Below are 19,643 nucleotides of genomic sequence, written 5' to 3'. Positions count from 1 at the left end.
ATAAATTAAAAACTTATCAAAAGCTTCATCTTTATTTCTCAACAAATAAACTTTTGTATATCTAGAAAAAACGTCTATAAAAGTCGCATAATATTTTTTTCCTCCTCTAGTCATAGTTTGTTTCAAGTTTCCTAAATCAGTATGAATTAAACTTAATAATTCAGATTCTCTAACTAAAGCACATGACCTTCAGAATGCATTTTCTTAATATAAGATAAACTAACATGTCCTAATCTATCATGCCATAAATTAAAAGAATCAATCAAGTAAGCAGAAGTACTAGCATTTTCATTGATAACATTGAGTACAAACAAGCCATGGTTATAGTAACCCTTGCCAACAAAATTATTATTCTTGATCAACACGACCTTATCAGATTCAAAAGAAACCTTCACCTCCACTTTTCCTAATAATCCCATAGAGACCAAATTGGCTCGGATACTAGGAACATGCAATGCGTCATTTAATGCCAAAGTTTTGCCATATGTGAGTTTGAGAAGAACTTTGTCTTTTCCAAGAACTTGAGTAGTTCTTGAGTCACCAAGATAGACAACTTCTTCTCCCTCATCAAGTTGGGTGTAAGACACAAAGTCTTTTTTGTTAGCACATATGTGCCTAGTGGCACCAGAATCTAACACTCAATCTTTCACATTGGTCACAAGGTTCACTTGGGAAACAACCGCAACAATTATATCATCCACTTTGGCTTCAGTCAAATTTACTTTAGCCTTAGTAGGATTGTCATTCCCAACCCTTTTTTTGACATTAAGCAACATAGTGGCCAGATTTGCCACACAAAGTAGTTGTTTTTTTCCTTGAAGGTTTGATTGTTGGTTTTGGGCTTATAACCATTTCTTTTATCATACATGTTACTTGATTTTCTCTGACGGTTGTTGTCATCCACAAGGCTGCTTCTAGTTGCAATTTCTTTTCCTTTGTCAACAACAGCGTGCTTGCGGTTAAAATTACCTCCACCAAAAACCGCAATTTTCAAAACATCGGAAAAAGATTTGGCACATGTAATTAGCGATGGAACAGAAACAGTAGGCGCAACGGGTGTAGTAGCAACAACAACAACATTAGCAGCGTTATTCTTCATAATAATAGCGTGTAAATATCCTTAAGATTGTTGGAAAAATTGGATGATTATGGAGAATAAAAGGTTTAGCTTGAGGCGTGTCAAGAACACTGTCATTAAGGATATTTCGCCCACACCGAGATGAATAATATTAGGCATCTCCCCCAGGATTCAACAAACTCTTCTAGTATAACTAGGAGTAGAAACAACAAAGATTTATAAGAAGAAAACTCCGCACAAAAGAAAGAAAAAGAAAAGTTTTACTAATTTCACTCCTTTTTAAAGTGACCACACAAAGGACTTATATAGTCCAAAAATAGAAAGTACCCATCTTATAATGAATCTAAACCATAAAGGCTCATCCAAATTTTTAACGTTGCTTTTCTGTTAAACAACATAAAAACAATCATTAAAAACATTTAACTCCATGAAGGAGTCAAATTCCAACTGATGTAAGGTAAAGAAACGTCTAAGAAATGATTCCTAAATCATGTTAAGAAACAGTCAACTAAGATTATATTTGATCAGATTCAAAGATGTAGAAAAATAACTTATTTTGATAGCCATTTAACGATAATAAATATTATATTCAAAGTTATTCTAATTTACTTTTACACACATTAAAATATATTCAAATTGATTGGTCATATAAAGACCCATTAAAAGAGTGAACCTAGACATCAATTTAAATATTCTTTTTGAGATATTAAAAATATTTTTTTTTTAATAGGACTTAAGCATGTTACAATTTCCTTTGAGTACATTTCCCCCCATTGTTTTAACAGGACTAAAAATATATATATTTCTCTTGTTCTAAAGGTTAATGATATGAAAATCTAACTGTCATAATGCAGAAAGAAAGAGGCTCTCTTTAATGCAGAAATATACAAAGGGAGTACTTCACTTCCAAACCTGTTAGGAGTAAGAATTAAACCTTCAGCTTTTTCATGCTTTCCTTGAGAGATTCTACTTTAACAAATGATGCTTTCTGGATAAGCCAAGATTTCTAGGCGATTCTGCTCTTTGCTTCTTCCCTCGATTGTGCTTTGTCTTTGCGCTTCATTCAAACTTGTGTTTTGTCTTTTTCCTTTCGACTCCTGCTGTTATATTGGAATATGATTTCTGACATTGACTGCTGCTATTGTGATTTATTTCTTGACCGGTCAAAATAACTCCAGACAAATATAAGATGAAAACTTGCAAACAGCTTTTGCATTCTGCCAACGCCTACAGGAGAAATAAATATCGCATAGACTCAAAAAAAAAAAATGATGTTGTTCCTCTTTTTCCACCTAGCAAGATGTGAAATTTTTTTCTTAAAAAGAAAAACTGCGTTTTGAGGGGCATTCCGAGAATCGAACTCGGGACCTCTCGCACCCAAAGCGAGAATCATACCACTAGACCAAATGCCCTTTGATATTAATTAAAACACTACTTACTTTTATAAACTATTTTCCCCATTCCAATTACGCACAAAATTCAGTAGAACTCCATATAAACTCACCAAGCTCGCATTGAAAAATTGGACAAAAGTGAGTATCTTTGTTTTCATGGTTTTATGATTTTGAAGGAATGTCAACTAATCGTAGTTTAAGTTAAAGGTATCTAATATAGAATTATTTTTTAAAAACAACCATATGCGGCCATATGAGGTGCATAAAAGATGATGACGACAAAGTTTTGATGGGAGATGACCAGATTAAGAGGAGGTGGCAGACCTACTTTCATAAACTTTTAAGTGAAGAAGGGGATCAGGATATTATACTTGGGGAATCGAGGAATGCCGACAGTCACCATGAATTAAGTAATTGTAGGGACATTGAGATCGATGAAGTCATGGAAGCAATGCGTAAGATGAGAAGGGGCAGAGCTACCGGGCCAGACGAAATTTCGGTTGAACTGTGGAGGTGTGTGGGTAGAGCAAGCTTGGAATGGCTTACTGCATTGTTTAGTGTTATATTCAAGACTAATAGGATGCCTGAAGAGTGAAGGTGGAGTACAATGGTCCCGTTGTATAAGAACAAAGGTGATGTCCAGAGCTGTAACAACTATAGGGGCATCAAATTACTAAGTCATACCACGAAAGTTTGGGAGAGAGTGGTAGAAATGAGAGTGCGAAGGACGGTGTCTATTTCAGACAACCAGTTCGGGTTCATGCCGGGGCGATCTACCACAGAAGCTATCCACCTTATTAGGAGGATGGTGGAACAGTACAGGGATAGGAAGAAGGATCTCCACATGGTGTTTATTGATCTGGAGAAAGCGTACGATAGGGTTCCTAGGGAGGTCTTATGGAGCTGCTTAGAGGATAAAGGGGTCCCGGTTGACTATATTAGGGTGATTAAAGACATGTATGCTGGAGCTAAGACTCGGGTTAGGACAGTAGGAGGCGACTCTGAACACTTTCCAGTTATTACGGGGTTGCACCAAGGGTCTGCGCTCAGCCCATTCCTATTTGCCCTGGTGATGGATGCACTGACTCATCATATTCAAGGGGAGGTGCCATGGTGCATGCTATTTGCTGATGACATTATTCTAATTGACGAGACACGAGGCGGCGTCAACGAGAGGCTAGAGATTTGGAGACATGCTCTTGAGTCTAAAGGTTTCAAGTTGAGCAGGACGAAGACGGAATACCTCGAGTGCAAATTTGGAGTTGAGCCGACGGAAGCGGGAGTTGAAGTGAGGCTTGACTCTCAAGTCATTCCCAAGAGGGGTAGTTTCAAGTACCTTGGATCGATTATTCAGGGGATCGGGGAGATTGACGAGGATGTCACACACCGTATAGGGGTGGGGTGGATGAAGTGGAGGTTAGCGTCGGGAGTCTTGTGTGACAAGAAAGTACCACTGTTACTAAAAGGTAAGTTTTATAGAACAGTGGTTAGGTCTGCCATGCTATATGGAACTGAATGTTGGCCGGTAAAGAACTCACACATCCAGAAGATGAAAGTAGTAGAGATGAGGATGTTGAGGTGGATGTGCGGGCATACAAGGATGGATAAGATTAGGATGAAGATATTCGAGAGAAGGTGGGCGTGGCCCCCATGGAGGACAAGATGCGGGAAGTAAGACTCAGATGGTTCGGGCACATTCAGAGAAGGAGCACTGATGCACCGGTGAAGAGGTGTGAGCGACTGGCTGTAGTGGGCACGCGGAGAGGTAGAGGACGACTTAAGAAGTATTGGGGAGAGGTGATCAGACAGGACATGGCGCGACTTAAGATTACTGAGGACATGGCCCTTGACAGAGAATTATGGAGGTCGAGCATTAAGGTTGTAGGTTAGGGGAAAGTTGTGAATATTTCTACAGCACAATAGAGTGAGACTAGCTAGTTAGGAGTTAGACTAAGAATGTCATTGGTCGTCTATTGATGCAGGGCTTTACCTGCTAGTTTTTACTATACCAGCCATTTATTTCGTATTAAGTATTCTGTATTTCATATCTCTTATATTGTTGTTATTGTATTATGCATTTTTTATGGTACTAATATATCGGCTCCTGTTGCTTTTTTTGAGCCGAGGGTCTCCTGAAAACAGTCTCTCTACCCTTCGGGGAAGGGGTAAGATCTGCGTACATATTACCCTCCCCAGACCCCACTTGTGGGATTATACTGGGTCGTCGTTGTTGTTGTAACCATATGCGGCCCCTTAAACTTGCTTACTGCACTTACAATTTGGCCCGAGTTCAAGTGTTTAATAGGTACAATCCTTAGTTTAAGTGTCTCCAAGCGATCGAACTTAACCAGTCGGAATTTTGTTAACTCCACAAATTCAATGTTCATCCTTATTAAAGAAAAAATAGAGAAAGAGAAAACAAAAGGCGACATAAAAAGAATATCTTATGACTTCCATTGGATTTAGTAACACAAGCTACAATAAAAACAATTAATGCATTAAGCTTAACAAAACCTATCAAGAAAACGAATTCTTAAACAGTTGGCTAAACATGAGAAAAGCAAGAATGCAATCGAGAGTTTACATCTATAACGATGTTCTTTAACATCTCAGAAAATGGGACCACTGATCATCGATGCGAGGCACCCGCTTATGATCAACCTCAAACCGTTAGTATGGGGTGACTGTTCTGTGCGCAGAAATTAATAGAACTACATGTAAAGGGAAGGATTTAGCTAGCTGGTTCATATCTACATACACAATCATAAATATTCCCTTTAACCAACTTTTGTGCCAACCGCTGATTCTTCACCATAGCAAGCTGCAAAATCACATACAGCATGTCAACGAAAACGAGCAACAAAGAGAGCGTTTATACTTTTAACAGTATTCCACGTTCCACATGCAAGTACCAAATTTAGGAGAACTTTATCATGCGTAAATAAAATACTGTATGAAACAAAGCTCAGTTTAACTTATTCATTAATGGAAGGTACTTATCGAATCTCCATTAGTTATCCACGAGATCTAGCTCTACGAAGATATGCAGAAACCACCTTTAAAATGTTTTCAGAGACAGGTAGAATCATTACCTTTAGAGCATCACATTTGAACTTTGCATTATAGTTGGTATGCAAAGATCGGCCCATCCCTTCCAAAATTACCTGCACCGCCAGGAAAAGAAAAAAAAAATACATCCTCAATGAGTTGCGTTTATGTGCTGAATGATACAGTTTGTACGTTTAGGGTATAAAAGAAAGGAGCGGAGCACTGTACCAGATCCGCATCTTTGGCTGCAGCTGCTAACTCTGAGCTCACTTGCCTCAAGTCTATGCATGGACTGCCACATCCATTCTCCACAACCATCAGAGGAACAGAGGGTGTATCTTCCTTATAGCCATCTTGGATGTTACTCATAGCATCCACAAGTAAGCCTCCTGCTTCAGCTGCCCCTCGAAGAATATCACAGTGCTATAGGCCAAAGCAATATTACTGAGCTAATGAGGTATTATGTACAAAGAAAAGAGGGGAAGGGAGAGAAAAAGCTTTAAAATATTATACTACAAATATTCCCATGCCAAATATGCCTTAATAGTACATAGATTCATTTTCTTTTAGAGAACAAGGTAAAAAAGCATTCTTTCTCCAAAAAGGGGAAGGAGTTCGGCAAGAGGAGCTATATGTCCCATTATAAGTAATAGCAATTTCTTGGAAAACATTTTGATAACCAAGACAGAGAACTTTATTAAAAATAAAATTCCATACAGAGAAAAAGTGAGGAGAAAAAAACTATGGTTATAGCTCTATTTTTTTCCTGTACGTTGTGAAGCAATTTCTTGAAAATCAACATACCTTAGCAGCCTCAGCAACAATATCGGGCAACTCCATTGCAGTAACATCATTTAGTGCAGGAAGTGAGTTCGCTACCAGCACAACCTGCATAAAATTTCTGAATATATGATTTTTGGAACCTAAAAAGTTCAGCTTATACGATAGGAGATAGGACAGGATCATACAGAGCAAACAAGGTAGCAATTGAAAGTGGTTATTACGTGTTAAATAAACATTTATCTTGTACATTATCAGATGTGGAATAGTATCTCTAATTTAATAAAGCTTAGATAATGGAAATGTAAGGTAATTTACCATGAAGCAACTGAAGCAAAACATTTTTTTTTGTTAAGAACATTGAATAAATTAGATTCATTTAAAGGCAAAACATTCTAAATTTATATTCACTAAAAGGCAAACCATACTTCAGTCCCACGCCGGAGAAGTTCCCTTGCAAGGGGAAGCATCCCTAAAACAATATCCGCACCCGAGTTGTCAACAAAAAGCAGTGCTCTTTTATGTGGCTGAGGCTTTCTCTCTCCAGACCCTAACATTCTCTCTTTAAAAGCATCAAAATCATCCACCTGAACACAAGAATGGCATTCAAATGCACGTTTTCTAGCAGTAATGAAAAAACATTAATATATTTTTTCCTTTCACTTGCCCGCCATGGTCTTTGCATCTTCTTGCGACTCATTCTGTAGATCTCAATAATTGTTCCTTTGTGATAGAGATCAACACAGGCACGTGATCCCCAATCAAAGATATTCGCAGCAAGAACACCTTCGATTAGTGCAAGTAGTCTCATATCCTACAAGATAGAAACTAGATGTATTAGCAAATAAAATAAAAATACAAAGCATATATTTATTGATCTACCTAACCTACTTCAACGGAGGAGAAAGGGGAAAAAAGAGTAACAAAGGAAATATATGTGAAAATACATACCTCAGTCATGCTGTCAAGCTCCAGCAGAAGATCAGGTAAAACTGCAAGTGAAGCTTCATTCTCCCTGTAAAATATTCAATGGAGCTGGTACGATAAGCATATTTGCTTCCAAGATAATAGAAAAAGAATATGTCCTTCCATATGAAGATACCTTTGTTTAATGGTTCGGTATGCATCAAAAAAGTGAAACTCTCTCAAGCATTCTTCTCTTAGCTCCAAAAGGTTGGCGAGTCCTAGCTTTCCATAAGCTGCAGGTTCCTCCATCAATCTGTTAACAAAATAGATAGTCTTTTAAAGCAACTTTACAAATACTATTGGGAAGTGGTAACACTCCTATTAGCTCTATACCCTCCTGATTTTTCACTAACAAAGTTAGTTCTTCCATTTTTGAATTTCTCTTTTCAAGATCTAGAGTTAAGGTAATTATCTTATGAGTTAAGGTAGTTCCGCTCTTTATCTTAGAGATATAGCCTTAAGTCCTGTTTATTTTCACTAAGATTAAGATATCTTAATCTGAATAGACATTTGAATATTATAGCATTTAGAACTAAACACTGAATAAATAAGACTGTGTTTTCAGTATCAGAATGTGGGTAGTTTCTCTTTGTTTAAAAACTACTATAGAATTCACAGAAATTACAAATAAATATTATATCCACAAAATAGTATAAAATATATTAATTAACGTGATGTTATATAAATTGTTTTCTTTGATGAAACACACTCAAAAAGCTAGCAGAGACGGTTGGCAGTGGATGGCGGTCGCGGTGATAGTCGTAACTGTATTATATAAGATCAATAAACTCACAAATGTCCTACAGAAGAACAAAAAATTATTACAAGATTAATTAACATAGTTATTACAGGATTAATAAACTCAAAGGCCTACATAACAATAGGGGGAAAAACATCTAGAGATGGATATGGAACAGGGAATACAAATAATACCTAGCCAAGTGTGCTGAAAATGCCCGAGCAAATGCATCACCCCTTCTTTTTGCATCGTCAGTTCCACCCTCACTGGCCACTGCCTGAAATTCAAGTATTAGCTTCTCAAACCATGAAAATATGGGAGACTTTGCAAGTTAGTATAGAACAATTATAAATAGTGATGCACATCATACAATTCAAAACAAATGACAATGATTTCCCTTTATTGTTCTAAACAATCAAAAGATTGGGTATGACATTTATGAAATTAAATGAACAGTTGAAGCACAAATTAGTTCCTCGACCTAGGGGCAGGGACAAGAAGAGAATGGAAATCTTCATTTTGAACCTCTCAAACCTAGTTTTTGCCTGAACAAGAAAGATTTCAGGTAAGGCTTTAACCCTATCAGAACTTTCAAGTCAACCTTTACATCTTCTTTTTCTAACAAGATAATATAAATCAAGCCTCCCCCTTGAGCTGCCACTGTGTTTGACCAAAGGAGCTTTCGTGGAGGCATTTAAAAAATACTGCAGTCCTCCTCTCTTGGGCTGAAACAAGGATTTTGACATGATTAAATGGTTAATGTTTTACCTTGTCAACAAGGTCCGACAAATGCTCAGATAATACAGTGAACCAGTACCTACAGAACAGCCGAATTTTAGTCTAAGAAACAGAAATAATGGACCAAATAATAGAAAGCAGGCTTGTTTGGCTACTATAGAAAAAATAAAGCAAGTTCTTAGTGTGTAATTTAACTTACTCTAGCTCACCGTGATCTGAGAGGTCTATGGTATTTGGCTCGTATCTGCAAAAGACCAATTTAAAACTCGGTTAACACAATATTGTTCAAACCATTGTTCCAGAAATACTTAAAAACACAATATTCTACAAACCAGTAGTGCCCAGAAATAGTAATACAATTTTTGCCCTGTCAAGTACCCTCTACATCTACACAAACGATGAAAGATTTGGAAAAGAATGGGGCATTTCTAAAACTTTTAATATGAGAGTACTCTGCGAGCTAACCAAGTCAGGAAACCAAGATAAATAAACAGTGACAGCCCCTTCGAAGGAAACAAAGAAATGGAACAAAATTAAAAAGAAGCTAACTAGAAGTAAGAAACGTAACGAAAAATAACCAGAATGTACGGAAAGACAACGACTGCAACCAGGAATTATGAAAGACCAGCTCAACTAAAGAGCTGCACCTTTTGTTGAACCACACAAAATATGCAAAAGATCTGCCAAAAAGATCATCTTTCAGTAATCACGTACGTTCTTGGATCTGCTAAAAGTGGGAAAACCTCCAAAGATGGGACCAGATGCAGTACCCCAACATTTAATTTGCTCGCATCAGGTCGAAGAACTCCTTTAGATGATGGAACTTCAAAGCCTCCAAGGCCGGTAGTAGCTGGTGGAGCCATTGGAACAGGAGCAGTAATTTCAGTTCCCTTTCGTACAAATTTCTCCATCCACGATATCTGAAATGAAAAAAAACAGTGTTAATGAGAGAACAAATTTCAAGCTATATGATCATAACCCCCGAAAATTGAACCAGGTTACCTGCTAACTTTAGCTTCTTTTAAACTCAGATTTCAATACAGCTTGTCAAGCAACTGTGGAGTAAACTAGAAAAGCGGGACTGTACACCTTATAGTTCACTAATCTGATTTATCAACTCCCCTATCAGAATGGTAAAAGAAGAAGTCTCCAAAAATAAATCAATTCCCAGAAAAATTAAACCAGTTTATCTGCTGATTTCAACTTCTATAAATTCAATGCAGCTTGTCAAGAAACTATGGAGAAGAAGAAGGAAAAGATCAATATCCTCAAATATTAAACCTCTTACCTGCTAACTTTACCTTCTATAAGTTCAAAATTAAATACAGCTCGTCAAGCAACTATGGAGGAGGAGGAGAAAAAGCAATTAATTACAGAAGGAATGTTTCTCCAACCATCTCTACAAGAAACTCTTTACCTATCCTCAAAACAGCATTAACAACAAGATTATTCATATTAATTGCGGGGTATATTGGACTGAGTCAGTTTAGTAAGGTGACTGGAAACCTTTACTCAACATATGAAGCTTCAACTTATATAGCCAACTTCATGTGCCTTTTCCCATGCCACTTCCCATTATTCTACTTGTATGTATTTTTAGTCATAAATGGGTACCATATTCCCACCATTGTTATCATTATCACGAAGTGTATACCCCACAGAATATATTCTTTTGTAGCTTTAGGCATTTATTCCTTTATTAGCACAAAAAGAAATTATACTCCTCAGGAAACAAAAGTTTTCATGTCTTGCATTCAGAGCTACTTGAAAAAATCTATGGCATAAGAAGCAGCTTAGAAACTCCATTCGAGAGTAAGAACTATATTGTCAAATCAGTCACTTTACAGAACATTTTCAGGGCATTTCAAATTGTTGAAGGACACTACTGATAACAGTCTTAAGTCATACAGAAAACTTATCACATTCAAACCCATTACTTAGTGCACGAGAGTTTAAAACTTCAAAGTAATACTTGCCTTCTCATTCAAATCTCCCAGCGGTGGGCCATGAACATTCCCTCCAATGTATGGTGCACCCATCGGGAATCTTTCCACTAACTGATGGACCATCAGGTCATCTAAACCATGCTTTTCGTAGCTCATAAATGCACCCAGAGCTCCCAAGAAACCTTCATGTCGCAAAAACATAGCTTGTGCGTCTCCCTTGGACCTATTGAAAGATTTGGTGCAAGGGTGATATTAATGAAGAGATAATAATGAATGAAAGGAATAAGCACACGCTTTGGAGGAGAAAAGAAAGAACTTATAAAAGACCTAGTGATAGTGTTTAAATAATGATGCCTAGTATTAGAGCCGTCAATATGGGCTTGGCCCGTTGGGCCAGCCTAGCCTAGCCCAGCCCGTGATTTAGTAGGTCTGGGCTAGATTTTTGGAGCCCGTTTAAAAACGAGGCTTTTAAGCCCGGCCCGAGTAAGCCTGTGGCCCGTGAGGCTTGACTGAGGCTGGGTCAGGCCGGCCCGTGGGGCTAATAAAATATTTATTTAAAATATATAAAAAATAAAAAGTATGCTGCCTTTAGAGATAGAAAGTCAGAATTGGATCTTTACTAAGAGGAAAACTTGATCTTGAGAAGTTTCAAGAGATATGTTGTCATGTATTGGAAGGACCATTCTAGAAAATATCCCGATCTTTCAATGATGGTGCGTGATGTACTTAGCATTCTTATTACCATTGTGCCATCGTAATCAACATTTAGCATCGGTGGCGTGTTCTTACAAAGTACAGAAGTTGCATTTATTATGAAAATGTCCAAACACTTGTTACTACTTGAAATTGGCTGCACAGGTTTTCCCGAACTCAAACTGGTAATATTTTTTTATGTGAATTTAAATATTATTAATTTTTAAAATTTAATTATTTTTAATATTTAACTAATTAATATTGCATATGAATTGTAGATGAAAGTGAAGATGTTAAGACAACCTTGTCACAAGCGGATTCAAATGTGTTTGATGAAGATGATGTGTTAGATATCTCATAAGCATCATGAACGTTCTCTTGAATAGTTTGTTTTAAGTTTTGACTTTTAGTGAATGAAATATAGTCATGTCTTTTACTTTTTTAGTATTTATTGTGATATATTGGAACAATATAAAAAGTTATTAAGTTTTGGGAATTTTTTCCAATAAGATATTTTTTAACTTTTAAATAATTATCTTTTTTAGGTCAGAACTTAAAGAAAAAATATAAAATTATATTTTTAAAAATGATGGGCCGGCCCGTGGGGGCCCGTGGCCCACATAGGGATGGGGTGGGCTGACCATTATAAGGCCCATCAAAATGGTGGGCTAGCCCAGCCCGTCAATTGCTAAAGCCCACGTGGGCTGGGCTGGGCTTGACCCATATTGACAGCTCTACCTAGTATAAAATATCAGTTTCTCACCAGAACTGAACAGCAAAAGAGATCGTGTCCATAGTGTAAGCGTGACCTCGTATGAAAAATCCTCCAAAGAATATCCTTTTGAGTCCAAAACGCAGTGCATTAAGATAAGCTATCTAGAAAATGTACAGATAAATTTCAAGGTTAGGCAACATATAATAGTACATCAAGCAATGACTCATTTCCTCATTAAAAGGAAGGAATCAGAAATATAGCTAACCACTTTTTTTCCTTTTTAGGATAAAGTAAATATAGCTAATATTGAACAACTGACAATACACGTATCTTGCTATGGAGAACTTGAAAGGATAAATCAAGGGAAGAAATCTGCCTGATTCTCAATTATTCAGGCACTCATCTTGTTTATTTATTGTAGGTTAACTTTTAACAAGATGTCGGTCATATGTAATAGTAAAATGTTGATGTTCTAGAATGTGAACTACAGAAGCATGCAAACCAACGGTTTCTTCTTCCAGTTCCATTCTATGAGATCTATTATTTACAAAATTTGTCACAAACTGTCACTTATGGAAAAAACAGGATAGACTAAAATGTACTTAACCCTATATATCAAACTTGAAGTAAATGCTTTATAGAATTGTAGGGATCTTAACCATGGGATACCTGACCAATATTGTATGAAATCATTCGCAGAAGGGATAGAGAGATATCTTCAGGATTATAATCTTCAAGCTCCTTGTTTTCTGAAATGGCCTTCCCAAAACTCGAAGCGATTGTTGAAGCTGAAAGTCCAATCTATACAGATATTATAGATCTTGAGTAGATAATCATTAGGATACAATACATAGCAAATATGAACCAAGTAAACCAAAAAAGAAAAAATAACTACATGCACTCAGGAGAAAATCATGATCTTGATATGCCGACCTGATTAAACCCTCTAAGGTTCAACTATAATCAATAAAACAAATCCTAGATAATGGATCCTACTCCATGAGAATGTACCTTTGAGTAATCCATACCACCATAGATGTCACCAACAAGCATGTCTATGGTACTATTGTCTCCACGCTGACTGAGCTCTAGCAGTTCATCAAAACTGTGACAGAGAATTGACAGAATCGATTATAATTATGTAACTTTTAGCCCATAATTAGAGTGTTTAGGAATATTCCAAAACTAGTCGGATCTGGAAAAGTATCCCATTGGCACTCATCAAAAAATGGAATACAGTCCCATTATGCGAAATTGTGATGCTGTTATCTTTTGCTACCCTTTGTACTTCTCACTACCTTCTTGGTACTATTTATGATCAAATTTACTTCACCTTATCAGAAAAAGAAAATGAGCGCTGGGAGAGATTGAGCTCTCATGGATTCTCAAACTTTCTACTTCTCTCTCTATTTATTCTATTCAAACATGAAATGCAAGAGGCAAAGGCAGAACACAGTCCATATGCTGCGTAATCAATAGTACCTCTTGCACTTAGTTAACAACTTTCCCAATCCCCAATATGTACCACCTCCAACATTCGTGCCACTGACCCGCTGAAATTCCCCATCCCCATCAACCTATAATAATGCAAAAAGAAGACATTTAGCAGTTACTCCAGTCTTTTATGAGCTCAATAATACCAAACAAGAAATGAAACAGAGTACCTTGATCATGCTAACACCAGAACCGATGTTCACAAGCAGATATGGAAATAAATCATTATGGTCTATCTGCACAAACTCCTTGTGACCCTCCATATGCGTAAAAGCTTCATGACGGATTGCCTATTAAAAAGCAGTCTTCAGCAATATAATAAACAAATGCAATAATGTAAGCAAAAGTCAGAGATCACTGTCTAACAAACCCCAAGCTAAACTATGTTAAACTACGAAAAGCTGCAGCCAAAACTGCCTGAATATGAAGATGCAACAGACACAGTATATTTTTTCACATGGAAAATAAAGTAGAAAACAAATCCTGAAATAAAAAATAAACTGTGGCCAAGGAAGAAATACTATATGTTTTGATTTCAGCGATATATATGAAAATGGTGTGATTTCCGTGATGTATAGGGAAGCAGTGCAGCTTCCACAGTTCCCTGATATAGTATAACATACGCATAAAAAAGTAACCCCCATAAAGGAAATCTTCTTGGACAACTTACTGATCAGACACTGGAGCACAATTATATTAGAGCTTCCCATGTGAAATCAGAACTTAAATCAAGCAAAAGATGGGAAAAACATTATACTCCCTCCGTTTCAAAAAGATTGTTTTAGTTTGACTTGGCACAAACTATAATAAAAAAAGGAAGACTTTTGAGACATGTGGTCTTAAATAAGCCATAACATTTGTGTGGCTGTAAAACTTTTGAAACTTGTGATCTGAAACCTGCCATAGCATTTGTGTGGCTATAAATGTTTCCTATTAAGGAAATATTGAAATGTGTCAATCTTTTTGGAACAGACTAATAAGGAAATAGTGACAATCTTTTTGAAACAGATGGAGTAGTAGACACTTGAAACAAGACAAAGGAAGTATAATTGTATAACGTCAAGGAGATGAAAGTATGAGAACAACCAAGAGAGTCCTCTTTAAGTACATACCCACTATGCAATTATATATTTATAAGAAAGAAACTACCTGTGCAAACAAAGGAAATGAAAGAGCCATGCAATTATATGTTCGTAAAAATAAAACTATCTGTCAAACAAATGACTGAGAGAGCCTGTAAGATTATGTGTCATGTACAGCTATATCCAGAAATGCAAAATTCATTACATTCCATCAGCAATTGATAACAAAGACAGTAGCAGAATATTATTGAATTTTTTTATTACGACGACTAGTTTTCCAGCTTCACATTCTGATATATTCCAAAGTCAGTTTCCTTCAATAGTAGCTAGGAAATGCAGAAGCCTACAAGTAAAAGAAAAGTACAAACATGCAGATGCAAAGACCTATGAAGAAATTATTTCATTCATTAATAGCATCACACATGCAGATGTAGGCCTGCAACTACATCAGAAATCAATTAAGCCTAAAATATTTTATTATTAATAAGAGCTTTGAGGTGAAGGCAGGGTCCACAATAAAGAAAACACTGGACTATCTGCATTTTTCTTTAGTAAAATACAAACAACAATTACGTCTTTGTACTTCTCCCAAGAGAAATGCAATCAAGAAAGCAACATTTGAAGCACTGTACTCAGTCACACAAATGTATTGGATCTAATGCTGCCAAGATAGGAGAAATTGCAGAGTAAGACAGTTAAGCAAGAAAAGTTTCATTTTTGGTCTATTGAAGTTCCATTTGGACATATAGCAATAACCAAACAGACAGGAAATTATTTCTTACCTTGAGTAAAAAGTTTGCACCAGCAACAAGACAATTCATTTCATCTTCTTTCTCTATACTGACTCCCAGCCTTTCCTTGAAAAGATCAGCGAACTTATATGCCCCACCACCTGTAGCCTTTTCACAAAACCAAATCAGTTAAACAGGCATGTGAATGTATGTGTAAATTATAAAAAGTAATAAGTAGCAGCAAACTGAAGTAAAAATCAATTATCAGTTATTATACGAGTAGAGGTACTAGCCGGACAACGGCACTGAAGTGGTAACCAAAGTATGGTGGATTCTATTATTATCATAATCATCAGAGAAGAATGCAATCAAAATCGCACTAGGCCATTGGTAAGATTCCTATTAGGAGTTTCTTGCAAAGGTCAAGGGGCCTTTTCCAGACAAGAATTATGTGTCATTCCTAAGTCACGCAATTATAAGTGAAATATATGCCAAGATAATCCTGTAGGTTAAGTAGCTCAAAGTTATCTAATTAATTTACGTCTTCTGCTCTTTGTCTAAGAGTCTACAGTTTAACAGGCAAAGAAATTGAGATTGAGATTTTGTGACACATCCATGCACCCTAACCCCCCCCCCCAAACCACCCACCCACAAACAAGAAAAGAAGAAGCTACTACCAAAATAAGACAAGAGATACTGTTCGGCGAAAAAAAAGGGTACAATTACAAAAGCTAGATTGTTCAACAAAACTGATCTAAATATGCTTGTATGGGGGTATATAGAATCAATGTCTCATTACATAAAGATCTCACAAGTTATTATATGAGTAGAAGTACTAGCCGTACAACTGCACTGAAGTGGTAACCAAAGTATGGTGGATTCTATTATTATCATAATCATCAGAGAAGAATGCAATCAAAATCGCATTAGGCCATTGGTAAGTTTCCTATTAGAAGTTCCTTGCAAAGGTCAAGGGGCCTTTTCCAGACAAGAATTATGTGCCTTTCCTAAGTCACGCAATTATAAAGGAAATATATGCCAAGATGATCCCGTAGGTTAAGTAGCTCAAAGTTATCTAATTAATTTACGTCTTCTGCTCTTTGTCTAAGAGTCACAGTTCAACAGGCAAAGAAATTGTGATTGAGATTTTGTGACACATGAATGCACCCTAACCCCACTCCCACCCCACCCCCACCCCCACCCCCACAAACAAGAAAAAGAAGAAGTTACTATCAATGTAAGACAAGAGATACTGTTCGGCAAAAAAAAGGGTACAGTTACGAAAGCTAGTTTGTTCAATAAAACTGATCTAAATATGCTTGTACGTGGGTATATAGAATCAATGTCTCATTACATAAAGATCTCAGGGCGTAGTATGCTCTAACAAAACCAACTGAATTAATTAGATTCTCAGTTACCTAATTCTTTAGTTTTTCGTTATCTCTCTTATCTTTGGCATTTAGTTTGAGAACATTCTTCAACCCTATTTGCCTCTTCCTCCATACAATTCAATTTTGATCAAATTAAAATGGGAAGTAGTCATCTTGGCTCAACAACATTGATACACAGTAAATAAATAAATAAAAGTGACCCTCTAACAGGTTAAGTTTTTAAATGAGGTGGTAGCAAAACTCATCATGGTATCAGAGAAAACAAATGTCCCAAGTTTAAATCTCACTGTGAAACAGAGCGGGCTATTACATAACTAAACCAATAAAAGGTACTTCTGTCTCGCAACTTAAACTTTTAGATGAGGTTGTCGCACAATTTGACAAGTATGATGTTTACCTTAATTACTGCATTTTCACTTTGTGGGGCATCAGAAGGCCAACATCGTGAATCCATCCCTAGCCAACAAGATTATCAACAAATGTAAAGACAGTAATCCGTACTCTTGCTAATGCAAGTGCTTCTGATCAAGAACAATTGAAGATCACAGGGAAATATAGTGCATTTACAAAATTAGCGATTTGAAATTATGGACAATTGAAAGAACTATACCACCGCAGTGAAGTTGCTTGGAATATATAAAATCTAAGCACTCATTAAGTTTTGATGTCTCAAACTTAACAAAATGAAGCCTCCCTCCAAGGATAGGATAGCTTCTCCTGCTGCCATTAGAAACACCCAATCTCTCCTTAACTTTTCTTTTTCTCCTGTCATCCACCTGCCGGTCCGCATGTCTTGAAAAGTAAACCAGCTTGATAAGAGAGCCTGGATTAACAAAATCCACAGAAAAGATCAAGCCAGAAACAAAATGATTTAGTTAATCATAATTAGCTTTTCGCACATTAAACTCAGCACCAGTGCAAGTCAAATTTGACGACACCTCAAGAGTTAACCACAATACTATCAGTGGTAAAACCAATTGTTTTATCCAAGTTTCATGTTATCATAGGTTATTAAAGAATAAAAAGAGAGGGGAATTTTACCACCAATATCCAGAGCCAAATGGGAAATATCATCAGACTGATTAGGCAACAGAATAGTGGGATCCTTCTCCTCAAAATTGCCCTGAATTGCAGCACCACTAACATCTAGCTGTGGGCGAGAAGATGACCGATGAATTGATGAGCTACCAGGCAAAGGCGCCATGTCTTTCTCTCCTCCTTTCTCTAAAACAATATCCTTTTCAGAAATCTGTTGAGTTTCCTCATTTATACAGTCAATTCCAATGTGAGGAGAGTGGTCCTCTGTTGTTGGACTAGCCATTATCTCTCTCTCTCTCTCTCTTTGAATTCCCTTCCTACCTGCTTCCTAAATCCAATGAATACTTCTTTAGTCAAATGGGTCCAATTTGGTGAGCTCACTTGTTTTTACTCCAACAAATTCAAGTTCACCCACCAAAACTGTTGTGTGAGGATTGGCACCAACAACTGTATCAAATAAACAAATGGAGTATTGTTGGAAGTGAAAGTCAATATCAACTGTTCAAAATTGGTTCTAGTCTACCCAGAACCCATTTGCAAAAATAATAATAACTGACTTTCAAGAACTGGGGATTAAAAGTATATGACAGGCTGTATTTTTTTCCCCTACAAGTCGCAGTTAATAAAGTAGGCGAAGATTAAAGTTAGAATTATTTCAGCACTAAAATCATGGCCGTAATTAGAATTATTTCAGCACTTTAACAATAAAATCATGGCCGTAAATGTTAGCTAGTGTAGTCATGAAAGAAAAAGAAAAAGTAAAAGGTGAATCAAAAGGGAATATGTGACACAAATTGAGAAAGAGAAGAAAGAGAGAGAGCAAAATGATCATACAATTAAGTGATATGGAACCCGACTCATACAGTCAGACCCAGTTGTGGAGGATTTTAGTACAGAGGGATCGGTTGAATCTTGGGGAATGTGGAAAGAGTGATTCGCGCTATACTTGTGCGTGCGCAGCTACTGCTTTTTTATTTTATTTCCTTAGGGGGATGGGTATTTCTTTTCTTTTATAGGAAACTTAGAGCATGTTTGGACATAAAGAAAAAATAATCATTTTTTTCTAAATTAATGTTTAGTCATAAAAATTTTAATTTTTAATTGAACATAAATTTTAAAGTTTTCTAAAAAATTGTAGAACTTCAAAAAGCTATTTTTTAAAAATTTTACTCAGATCACTCACAAAACTTTAAAAATATTTAAAATTATATTCATGTCCAAACACAATTCTAATTTCCAAATACATTTTTCACTTAAAAAACACTTTTTTTAGAATTTCACAATTCTTATGTCCAAACGCCCACTAATTTTTGCTCCTGTCCTTGTGTGATTGGAATATTGGATTAGGTTTTGGGAAAAGATCTTTTGGAAAATGTTTGAAATTTCAACGAGAAATTTCTTTTTGTACTAACAGTATAAAAGATAGTAGTAGTTCTATGTAATTATATCACATAAAAAGATTACAAGTAAATACACACGCAATCTCTCATTGACTAATAAGCTTAAAACAAGGCTTTTCTATTCGTGAATATCTTTAGTTTTGATCAAAGAATATTTTTAATCGTTCAATTATTGTTGTGCCATATATACATTCGTTTTAAATTTGACAGTTCATGACATTTCACTTCTAATAATATTAAATTTAATACTCTCCCCGTTTTAATTTACATAAACTTATTTGATTGTGCATGGAATTTTAAGAAGAAAAAAAACTTTTAAATTTTATGGTATAAAATGAGACACATATATTTTGCCATCAAAATTGATCTCATCTCTTTTCTTTTACACATGAAAGATTTATTTTTACACA

General features: G+C 36.2%; 1 protein-coding gene, 1 non-coding gene and 1 pseudogene across 3 annotated transcripts; 1 reads left to right on the top strand and 2 right to left on the bottom strand.

The window, feature by feature from the left end:
- Positions 1-2,418: 2,418 nt before the first annotated feature.
- TRNAP-UGG (transfer RNA proline (anticodon UGG)) lies at positions 2,419-2,490 on the bottom strand. Its single transcript has one exon. It is a non-coding gene; the product is annotated as a tRNA-Pro (tRNA).
- A 1,042-nt stretch (positions 2,491-3,532) lies between these two features.
- Positions 3,533-19,643, top strand: part of LOC138888402 (uncharacterized) — a 90,424-nt pseudogene continuing 74,313 nt past the window's right edge.
- LOC104240812 (pantothenate kinase 2) lies at positions 4,904-18,797 on the bottom strand. Of its 2 annotated transcripts, none has more exons than XM_009795696.2 (23): positions 18,668-18,797; positions 17,837-18,280; positions 17,406-17,618; positions 17,193-17,251; positions 15,456-15,572; positions 13,762-13,881; positions 13,580-13,674; positions 13,109-13,202; positions 12,767-12,898; positions 12,146-12,258; positions 10,720-10,912; positions 9,458-9,663; positions 8,943-8,987; positions 8,774-8,822; positions 8,200-8,282; positions 7,403-7,519; positions 7,252-7,315; positions 6,968-7,114; positions 6,729-6,887; positions 6,325-6,408; positions 5,749-5,943; positions 5,565-5,636; positions 4,904-5,293 (listed from the first exon to the last, which is right to left on the bottom strand). In XM_009795696.2, the coding sequence occupies exons 2-23, from the start codon at positions 18,114-18,116 to the stop codon at positions 5,204-5,206; spliced, it is 2,727 nt and encodes a 908-aa protein (XP_009793998.1). In that variant the 5' UTR covers positions 18,117-18,280; positions 18,668-18,797; the 3' UTR covers positions 4,904-5,203. The 2 variants fall into 2 exon arrangements, with proteins under 2 accessions (XP_009793998.1, XP_009793996.1); XM_009795694.2 differs by having other exon boundaries at positions 17,837-18,161; positions 18,668-18,796.

The sequence above is a fragment of the Nicotiana sylvestris genome, chromosome 3 (genome assembly GCF_000393655.2).
Source record: "Nicotiana sylvestris chromosome 3, ASM39365v2, whole genome shotgun sequence".
Taxonomy (NCBI): domain Eukaryota; kingdom Viridiplantae; phylum Streptophyta; class Magnoliopsida; order Solanales; family Solanaceae; genus Nicotiana; species Nicotiana sylvestris.
Note: the sequence above shows the minus strand (reverse complement) of the source record. Positions and strands in the feature narration are given on the sequence as shown.